The 10990-nt window shown below is 45.3% G+C and overlaps 1 protein-coding gene across 3 annotated transcripts in view; it reads right to left on the bottom strand.

Moving 5' to 3' along the window:
* The window catches only part of IP6K2 (inositol hexakisphosphate kinase 2), a 31509-nt gene that overhangs the window by 3539 nt on the left and 16980 nt on the right, over positions 1-10990 (bottom strand). For all 3 annotated transcript variants that reach the window (XM_058727025.1, XM_058727023.1, XM_058727024.1), the window contains 3 exons: positions 4684-5015; positions 2526-2748; positions 1462-1637 (listed from right to left, as the gene is read on the bottom strand). In XM_058727025.1, coding sequence (XP_058583008.1) covers positions 1462-1637; positions 2526-2748; positions 4684-4885 — 601 coding nt within the window. In that variant the 5' untranslated portion in view covers positions 4886-5015. The remainder of the gene's footprint in view (positions 1-1461; positions 1638-2525; positions 2749-4683; positions 5016-10990) is intronic.

Raw genomic sequence — 10990 nt, 5'->3', positions numbered from 1 at the left:
TAAAAATACCCTTGTCTTGGGGCGCCTGGGTGGCTCAGTCAGTTAAGCGTCCAACTCCTGATCTCGGCTCAGGTCATCATCTCATAGTTCTTGAGTTTGAGCTCGCATCGGACTCTGAGCTGACAGTGTAGAGCCTGCTTGGGATCCTCTCTCTCCCTCTCTCTCTGCCCCTTCCCCACTCGTTCTCGTTTTCTAACTTAATTAAAAGAAAACTCCTATCTCTTAAAGATGGATGATGAGATGTGTATGGATGCAATGACACAGGAGACACTTCAGAAAGAGCTCGGTTGGGGGCACCTGGGTGGCCAGTCAGTTGAGTATTTGACTCTTAGTTTCAGCTCAGGTCATGATCTCATGGTTCATGGGTTCAAATCCCACATTGGGCTCCATGCTTAGAGCATGGGGGCCTGCTTAGGATTTTCTCTCCCTCCCTTCCCTCCCTCTGGAAGAAAGAAAAAGAGGGGAGGGGAGAGGACAGGAGAGGAGAGGAAGAAAGGGAAAGGGAGAAAGGAAAAGGGAAAGGGAGAAAGGGAGAAAGGGAGAAAGGGAGAAAGGGAGAAAGGGAGAAAGGGGGAAAGGGAGAAAGGGGGAAAGGGAGAAAGGGGGAAAGGGAGAAAGGGGGAAAGGGGGAAAGGGAAAAAGGGAAAGGGAGAAAGAAATAGCTCGGTTGGGGGATGCTGGGTATAAGAGACAGTCACGGCCCAAGACTGACATAAGTAGGTTAATCGCTGAAACTGGGTGACTGGTACTTATAAGTTCAAAGTATTATTCTATGTTTAATATGTGTAAAATTTTCCCTAGTAAAAAGTTAAAAAATAAATAAATAAAACATACTCAATTCTGAGGAACTACCCCCTCAAGATTAAAAAAAGAAAGAAGGGGCACCTGTGTTTCAGCTCAGGTCATGAACTCACGGTTCCTGGAATAGAGTCCTGTGCTAACAGCACAGAGCCTGCTTGGGAACTCTCTTTGCCCCTTCCCTGCTCATGCATGCGCATACACTCACTCTCAAAATAAATAAACTTTAAAAACTAAATAAATTAAAAAGAAATCACTGAGTAAAAAAAAAAGGGGTGGGGTGGGGGGGAAGCCCCATGCTTTATTCATGTGCCAGTCTGGTGAACCAGGATTGAAAGGTAAGCACCCCCATTCTTGGCAGGAAGCACTATCTGGGGACTTCTCTGTAGGAGTCTGAAAACACAAACCAGCCCCTTGCACTCTAGGCTAAAGCCTCCCTGATGCAGGTTGGTCCCTCCATGAGGTGGCCCTCAACTGCCTCCCCACCACCTGTATTCCCAGACCAGCCCTTGTTCCTGAGGGAGTGGTATTTGCCTATGGTTACCACAAAGGGTGCCCTGGCACAACCATGACTAGAAAATAAACCCAACCTCTCTGAGCTCCTAGGATCTCACCTACCCTCCCCTATCCCCAAGGCAAAGATATCCTGTGAGCAAAGGATACTGTATTGGTTCCGATGTTTTGCATTCTCCTTCATTCTCTGTAACTGTTGCTGGTGACACTTCATGCTCCAGGGGTTATAGTGTTTAAGCTGGGAACTGACATTCCCCTTTTTCTCTACGCTGTAGTACAAGACTTCAGATTTCTTTAGCCACTCAAATTCTTCTTCTAACTTATGGCTGTAAAGAGACAAGGAGCCAATAAATCACAACATCTTATCAGAATTCAGGGCCAAAGAGGCATGAAGAAACTTTTGGAGTGATGGGAAGTTTGAGATCTTGATGTGGTGGTGGTTTTAGCGTACACATTGAACACTTCAAATGGATACATTTTATTCTAAGTGGATTATACCTCAAGAAAGTTGACTTTGAAAAAATTAAAGGGCCAGATCACTGTTTTTTCTATAGCAAGAGAACCTAAGATGCAAGAACAGCCTCTGCCTCCACCACTGCACACACCCCCCCACCCCCAAGCAGCCTTCACTGCCCTTTTTTTCTAGGCAGTACTGTCCCCTGGCTTCTGCTACATCCAAGTTCCCGGATTCCAAATGCTGGAGACTGGGAAAAGCTGAACTGAAATCCCATGGGAATAAGCCAACCTACTTAGCCATGTTATAAACACTTCTCAATTTTTATATATTACTTATATTTTTACCAGTTCTGCCAAGAACCGGCTCTTGGAAGGCTCTGTGTCAGCGGATCCTACATTCCGGGGATGCCCAACTGACCATTTTGTCTCCCACCATCAATGAGCAACTTGAGGTGATGGGACAGTTCCTATCTTGGCCACTGCGACATCCCCAGGATGTAGCACAGGGCCTGGCACAGGGCAGCTGCAGGAGCAATGAGTGACTAAAACTCTTTTACAGCTGCCACTGTAGCTGTTTACCCCAAATGGCATGACCTAACCCAGAATCATTACAAAGAAGCTGCCATGTGGGAACTGGCCACTGAGTGACAAGGCACCATCGTCTGAGTCTCTAGCTCCAGACGACTGGACTATAACTAAGATCCCATGACACCTCCCCTCCCATAGAGTCCAGGGTTCCCCTCTCAGTTTATACCCACCTTTTCATCTTCTCCTCTTTCCGGTGCTGTCTCACCCAGTCCTTGGGGCTCTTTTCTGTCTCTAGGACGTGATGTTTTTTGTTTGTCCACCTCAGAAGCTTACTTTTTGGTTCACAGTCTGAATTGTCTACACTGTCCACAATCCCGTGGTCCCCTTTTAATGGATATGCTATTAAACACAAGTTCCTGTCTTCATCTTCCTCAAAGCGAACTGATACCACACCTGGAAGGGGGGTGAGGAGCAGAAAGAACTTTTAATTCCAAAGATGATGTGTTATAAATAACATGATTGTAACATTTGGTTTTTTCTTACCCTGTTCCTTAGTCTCTATGTTGCCAGAGGCCCCAAACTCATCTGCAAACCTAACAAATATCAAAACAGCTAGAAAAGATGACACCATACAAGACAAGCGATTAGGGAGCAAACATGGCCGAGAGTCTTCCTCTCTGATGCACTCAACAAGGCAAGAGCCAAAGAATTACAAGACACATTTTTCCATTATTGAAAATGTTTATTAAATTTTATGTAATTCTTCTAATCCTAAAAGAGACGTAAAAACATTTGCTCTTTATATCTTATGGGAATTTTTGATGCCCTAAACAGAAACTCCGGCGGCCTGAGACTTGCTTTAAAGCAGAGCCTGAACACTGGGAACAAAGGTTTGCCCTGAAGGGTAAGAAGGGTCCAAGGGTAAGGGAAGACTGGGCAAGCAAAACAAAATAATAAAGGAGCAAACAAAACAAACCACACAGCACAACAGACACCCTAGCAGAGGCTTCTTGCAGCACCCCCACACGGGTGGGCACCCCAAGCCTTTTGTCCTCAAACATATTACTTTATTGGTCTTTGCAGTCACAAAAGAACAAAATGAACACAAGGCAAATAAGGTTGGGCCGGGAGCACAGACGCATGGTGGCCTTGAAAGCAGCTCTCCCCCTTGAGTCTCTAGAACCTGCCATGTGTAATTAGACAGTCTTTGAGGAGGGGGCTGTCAGGTGGGAGCGTTTCAGCAGGTGCCGACGAGCGCCTTACAACCGACTGGCTGAACACCTTTCCTCCCAGGCCTCTCTGGCCTGGGATCACTCAATTTGCTCAGTCCTTGCTGCCCGCCCGCTTGCTCGCTTGCTGCAGGGGAATGCGTGCTCAGAGAGAGATGACACTTCTGAGGTGGTCCCTGTCTTTGGGCGCAGAGAAGCAGAGGAGCCTGGGTAGGGAATTCAGGGGACCACACTTCCCTGTGGCCACGGGGAAACAACCAGGGGGAAAAGGGGGACAAGGGTGGCCAGCTAACAAGGGGCCTTTGGCTTTGTCCTGGAAAAAACAACAGAGAAGGACCAAGTGAGGGCCTTCAACTCCCCCACCCCCAACCACAACACACATGCATATTCACAGAGTACAGAGAGAGGCGCCCAGTACATTCTGTCTTCAAAGAGCATGTTTCAACAGTCCCAGAAGAACCTAAGTTGTTCAAGAGTCTTTTGTACAACCAGGCAATGTAAATTTTTCCTTAATGGGTTCTTTGATTTACAAAATATCCCCCATTCCCAGGAAAGTCCACACCATGATGATGGCTAATGCTGTCCCCCCAAAAATGCATTATAAAAAGAAAGAGAGAGTCACCATATGTGAATCAAAGAGTTGCCATAACATTGCAATTTAAGGGACATTCCATAATAGCAAAGGGTTTCAGCTAATCAGCACAGGCCTCCCACTCCTGCATTCCATCTGACTCAACCCTGCTCCCAGCCTACCTAATCACCAGGGCTTCTGGTTTCCTGGAGGACAAAAAGCAGGCGGCAAGGATTCTGGGAAAAATCCTCCCAAAGTCTTCCCCCGCTGTCTCCCATGGGCGGGGGTGGGGGGACTCCTATGGGGTACTGTGATCAAGAGATACCTGAACATAAAACACAACTACACTTCCACCAAAAATAAACTCAAAACAAATCCACAAAACAAAACAGAATTAAGCAATCTTACCAGGGCTTGCAAACTGAGGGTGTGAGGTGCTGGGCTGAGGGCCAAGAGGAGAAGGGAAAACACAGAGTGGGGAGGAAGGAGGGGAGGGCTCCCGGGATAGCTGCCCACGCCTTCCCGGGCTGCGAAGTGCCGCCTTGCATCTCCTCGCCAGCAGAGACCCCTATGGCAGCGGGGGCTCACCTTTGTACTGGGGAGTGAATTTGCGCATCTCGGCTGGGAGTGTCTCGTAGAACTGGTGCTCCCTCGGAACCAGGGGCTTGCATAGGGTCGTCTCGTTGAAGCGGAGCACGCATGAGTGCCCCCCGACCTGGTGGACAAAGGGCTCCAGCAGGACGCCCTTGGTGCGGGGCTCCACGTCCATGGCCCTGAAGGCTGGGCTCATCCTCCAGACGCAGGCGGCAGGAAGAAGGGGGAGGCGGCGGGGTCCAGCGGCCAGCGAGTCCTCCGTCCGTCGTCTGTCCGTGCGTCCGTCTGCCTGGCTTTGGCTCCTCGGTTGCGCGGGCCAGGACGCTCTGCCGGAAGCAAAGAGAGACACTGGCATTGGAAGCGGCCTGGGAACCGCCTTAGAGCCACTAGCCTTCCTCCAGCGGAAAGACAAACAGCCTGTGCTCTCGCCGGGCCCCACCCACGCCGCCCACCCCGGCTCCGCCTTCTCCCGCCTTCTCCCGCAGAAACAAGTTCCACCACTCTGACAGCTAGAGGTCCCGCGGGGCGGGGCCAGATGCCGACAGGCAGCGACTGGCTCCAGGTGTACCCACACAGTCAGTGCCCTCCCACCACGACAACGGCGTTAGATGGGCGGGAAAAACGCAAAGCCACATAAGGTAAAGTCCCATTTCAAGCCTAAGAATTCAGATTAAATCTTACCATTTTCTAATAAGATTAACTTCATGCATATATATATTTTAACTTTATTTTTTAGAGTAGTTTTAGGCCCACAGCAAAAATGAGAGGAAGATACACTGACTGCACACATAACCGCCTACTCCCACACATGTGTTGCCTTCCCCATTACCAATATCTCCCACCATAGTGGTACCTTTGTTACAAATGATAATGAACCCACATTGACACATCATCATAGTTTACATTAGGGTTCACTCTTAGTCGTTAATTGTATTTTTATAAAATGCAGTTAAAAGGAAAACCTGCTTAGTCACCATCTAGTAAGATCTACTCCCCCAGGGTGTCCACCCCCCACCCCCACCCCCACCCCAAGGCCAAAGACAAGCCCCATTAACCTTATTAGCAGTGGAGCTTGGGCCTAGCTTTAATGATTAACGTCTGTATCTAAAAACAACTGATCAAGGCTGGCTAACTCCATTTAAAAAGATACACGGTGTTCTAGGTCACTGACTATTTTTATCAGTTCTATCCTGATCTCCAAAAGCTGGGGCACACCTTTAAACCAAAGCTGTGCTCCTACTGTAATCAGGGCTCTCATCCACTCTGAGGTTTAGGGCCTTAGACCTGACTTTGCATCACTAAACACCCAGATCTTAGCAAAGCAACCTCTACACAATTGTTAACCACTTCAAGGCATGTCAAGCTAGTTCTGTTTCCTGTCTGTAATTTACAGACTACATGGTTGCTACTAGCACTACTTACAGCATGTAGGCCATTTCATCAACCATACAGGGTTTTTTTTTTTTTTTTACTTTTTTTTTCTTTTATGTTTATTTATTTCTGAGACAGAGAGAGACAGAGCATGAGAGGGGGAGGGGCAAAGGGAGAGGGAGACCCAGAATCGGAAGCAGGCTCCAGGCCTGACGCGGGGCTTGAACTCACAAACTGTGAGATCATGACCTGAGCCGAAGTCGGTCACTCAACCGACTGAGCCACCCAGGCGCCCCCATACAGGGTTTTTAATGGCAACTCTTCCAGTTCCCATTACCCCAGCTGACATGCTGGGTAAGAATAGGTCTGCTAAAGATGGGTCCACTGTCCTCTAAGGTGAGTAAAGCACCTATTAAATGTTGGCTCATCACAGGAACTTACCTCATTTGGTCCTTGAGATACCTTCTGTGAGGAAGACACTATTCTCTCTGTTGCAAACAATGACACTGCTTTGGGGAGGTGAGGGAACTCATCCAGGGCCAGGGACAATAAGCTCCCAAATGAACCTCAATCTTTTGGATGCCGTCATAGGGCCACCTCTAGTGCCCAGGGTCTCTGGCATTAGTACCTTCATACAGTACTCCTACATCCATGGGACACTTAGCCTGTTGTGAGAGTGCCTTCACCATGTACTTATATTTTTTATTTTTTAAGTTTATTTACTATTTTGAGAGAGCGCGCACGTGCACACAAAAGCGGGGGATGAGCAGAGAGAGAAGAGAGAGAATCCCAAGCAAGCTCCACACTGTTAACGCAGAGCCCCATGTACAACTCAACCTCATGATCTGATCACGACCTGAGCCGAAGTCAAGAGTTGGATGTTCAACCGACTGAGCCACCCAGATGCGCCCCTATGTTTTATATTTATATTTGTATTATTTCCTATATATTTATAAAGTTCTCTTTAAGAGTTTCAACTGGTATTAATCTCTTTTTAGAGAGAACTGACTGTGGGTGCCAAATGCAAAGAGATGAAAATCAAAGGTCCTGATTCCTCTCCTGGCACCACCTTCTCAGCATCACAGAAGCCCTCAGGAGGGCAAGTGCTGGGAAGGGTTCTGTGACAATCAGTTCAAAGAATGAGTACATTCCAGAAATTCCAGACTCTCTCCAGAAGGTGGAGCTCTGGTATACTTGGCCACACAAGCCCTTTCTCCAGGTTTACACAGACCAGTTCATAATAACCCACTGAAAAGACCTCAGGAGTACGAGCAATACCAAAGGAAAGCTACTGTACTGACTCACAGTCGGTCTGCCAGTAAGTACCCAAGCACGAACCAGGTACCATAATTATTAAATTGTTATTGCACAAGATGCTCCTCATGGTCCAGGCTTTAGAAACACAATCCAAACCTTTCATACAAGTATAAACTGCTTTCGTTGTCAGTAATGCTAACACCAATGCAAATCCCTTTCTAACTCTGTCCAAGATTCCTTAAACGTATTCAATTAAATAGAAAAATATCTCTCTCCAGGCATCTTTTACCCACCTCCACACCAAAGCTCAAAAACAAAAGCCGGTCCTTCATAGCACTCTCTAGTATGGTGCAGGAGTGTGGCTAGAGGCCAAAAGGCCAGGTGAATGTCTCCATCTCCTCCCAGGTCCTCAGGGTATTCATTAGCTGCTGGGTATGACATGGCACCTTGCCACCCTCCCTGCAGCACCCAACTCTGGCAGTCCGTAGGACATTGCTCACTGGAGAGTAATCATCATCTTGGGTAGAGATGCAAGAAAAGTAAGGCCAACCCTTGCCTGAGGCAAGCTGATGACAGAGGAAACTGCCAAATGTGAGGTGACGTTAGGGAGACAAGTGATTATCCTGTAAGGAGGTGAGACCAGGTTCTAGTCCCACTTCTGCCACTTGATTGCTTAGGGAAAGACTCCAAGTCCCTGGCTCCCTCTGGGTTCCAGTTTTCTGGTTTCTAAAATGGAGAAGAGAGGCCTGAAGTAGATCTCTACTCTGTGGGTGGTGTAATGCAATTAGTGAATAGTAGTTTGTTTTAATCATATAGAAAAAAAATAGGGGCACCTGGGTGGTTCAGTCAGTTAAGTGTCTGACTTCAACTCAGGTCATGATCTCATAGTTCATGAGTTTGAGTCCTGCATCGGGCTCTGCACTGAAGTGCGGAGGCTGCTTGGGATTCTCTCTCTCTCTCTCTCTCTCTCTCTCTCTCTCTCTCTCTCTCTCTCTGCCTCTCCCCCACTCGCTCCTCTCTCCCTTTCTCTCTCAAAATAAATAAATAAACTTAAAAAACAGAAACTATCATTGTATTGCACATAATAATGTAAGTCCTGTTTTGTGATTGTTTTATTTCAATTATGTTCAATCTCTCAATATGAACATATGTATGGCTTCACTGTACTACATATTTCTTAAATTTGGGGTGCAGACGAAGAAGTGGAGCTTCCAGTCTAGCTTCCCTTATAGGCCCTATCTCTGTGGGAAATTGAAGAAATCAAACTTCCCAAGGATTACAGAGCAGCATATCAGTGGCCTCAACCTGGCCAGAAGGAAGAAAAGTACCCAAAACACCTGCTTTTTCACCTGCTACTCTTTCTCTGTTCCACATGTGGTTTGAGCAGAGGGTTCTCTCAATGGTTTTTAAACATCCAAAGTCTAAGGCCCAGTTTCCTAAGAATCCTAGAGTATTAATGGTTACTGAGATGTCCATGCAATGTGTGGACCCTGTACCAAGGGAGGGGGGGAAAAACAAAATACTGCCTTCAGATTTAGCATCTATTTTATTTTCCACATTGCCTCACATTGGCCCATGAACTCTGAACAGGGAAGGAAAACAACATAATTCATCCTAGGACAGGACACAGATTTCCTCCACAGTCCATCTCCCTAAATCTGTCAAACTGGTTGAAGAATTTACTGGAAACAACACCTTAATAATCTTAGCTTCTAAAATATTGCAAATAAAACAACTATGACTCATGAAAAGCCCTGAGCCGTTAGCTCACACATCTAGAATTTAGTTTAATGAGGCTACAAATGGAGTTTGCTGGGGCCACTTATTTGCCTCAAGAAAAGCCCCAGGGTTGGATAGTGATAGGGAATGTTGTGAGGCACACTAGCCTGATGGTGGAAAATCAACACTCACCATCTACACCTGCTCTCCCTGAGCCCCACAGCCGCCACCATACGGCATCTGCACGTAACCCATGTCTCCACCACCAGGGTCAGTCACTGAACTCTTAAACACTGCTGGTAGGAATGCAAAAAGGTAACAGCCGCTTCAGAAAACAGTTTGGCGGTTTCTTAGAAAGTTCAACATATACTTATTATATGACCCAACAATCCTACATATGCATATGCCTAAGAGAAATGAAAACAAATGTCCACATAGGCTTATACATGAATGATCACAGAGGCACTATTTACAGCAGCCAAAAGGTGGAAACCCAAACATCCATCAAATGGGTGAATGAATAAACAAACTGTGGTATATCCATATAATGCAATATTATTCAGTAATAAAAGTGAATGTACTGATACATGCAACAACAAAGATTCATCATAAAAGCATCAGAAGTGAAAAAAAGCCAATCAGAAAAGACTATGTGCTTATAAGATTCCATTTATACAAAATTCTAGAAAAAGCAGAACTATAGAAAGTAAATAGGCAGTTGCAGAGGTAGGAGAATAGGATTTACTGCAAAGGGGACCAAGAGAACTTTTAGGGGTAATGACAGTGTTTTAGCTATCACTGGGGCAGTAATTATATGACTGCATAAATTTGTCAAAACTCATAAAATTAGACTTAAAATTGATGAATCTTATTGTATATAATTTACACTTCAATAAAGGGATTAAATTTTTTCTTATACTTTTTAATTTACCAAATTTTCATAAGTATATATTATTTTAATAATCAGAAAAAAACTGTATTTAAAAAGATCGTATTAGCTTTTAAATAGTTTCTACATGCAAATGCACTGGATGAAATTTACCTTCCCATCTGTTCTCACTCGGGTCATTTGCCTTACACTGAGCATCTTTGAGTCACTCCTGCCAAGGTCAGCCTGGGTCACCATCTTGGTCAAAGTACGGACTCCTCCCTTTCTGTGAAGGCATTGCCAGATGGTATAGACTTTCAGAGATAGCCAAATTTCCCCTTGTAAATCCATGACACCCAATGCTAATCCTAAAGCCATTTGCTCACTTTGAAAGCCTAATTTTTATCAGGCTCTTAATACTGGTAGACTTTTTTTTTTTTTTAAGTTTATTTATTTTGAGAGAGTATGTGCATGCGTGCGCAAGCTGTGGGGAGGGGCAGAGACAGAAAATCGACTCGGGGCTCATGACCTGAGCTGAAATCAAGAATTGGACGCTTTGTCCATCGATGGATGAATGGATAAAGAAGATGTGGTATATATATATACAATGGAGTATTACTTGGCAATCAAAAAAAATAATGAAATCTTGCCATTTGCAACTACGTGGATGGAACTGGAGGGTATTATGGTAAGTGAAATTAGTCAGAAAAAGACAAAAATCATATTACTTCACCCATATGAAGACTTTAAGAGACAAAACAGATGAACATAAGGGAAGGGAAACAATAATATAAAAACAGGGAGGGGAACAAAACAGAAGAGATTCATAAATATGCAGAACAAACAGAGTTACGGGAGGGGTTGTGGGAGGGGGGATGGGATAAATGGGTAAGGGGCACTAAGGAATCTACTCCTGAAATCATTGTTGCACTATATGCTAACTAATTTGGATGTAAATTTTAAAAAATAAAAAATAAAACAAGTTAAAATTTAAAAATTGTAAAAAAAAAAAAAAAAAAAAAGAATTGGACTCTTAACCGACTGAACCACCCAGGCACCCCTACTCACAGACTACTACCAATTGCA

This window comes from Neofelis nebulosa, chromosome 4 (assembly GCF_028018385.1).
Source record: "Neofelis nebulosa isolate mNeoNeb1 chromosome 4, mNeoNeb1.pri, whole genome shotgun sequence".
Lineage (NCBI taxonomy): Eukaryota > Metazoa > Chordata > Mammalia > Carnivora > Felidae > Neofelis > Neofelis nebulosa.
This window is presented reverse-complemented; position numbering and strand designations above follow the sequence as displayed.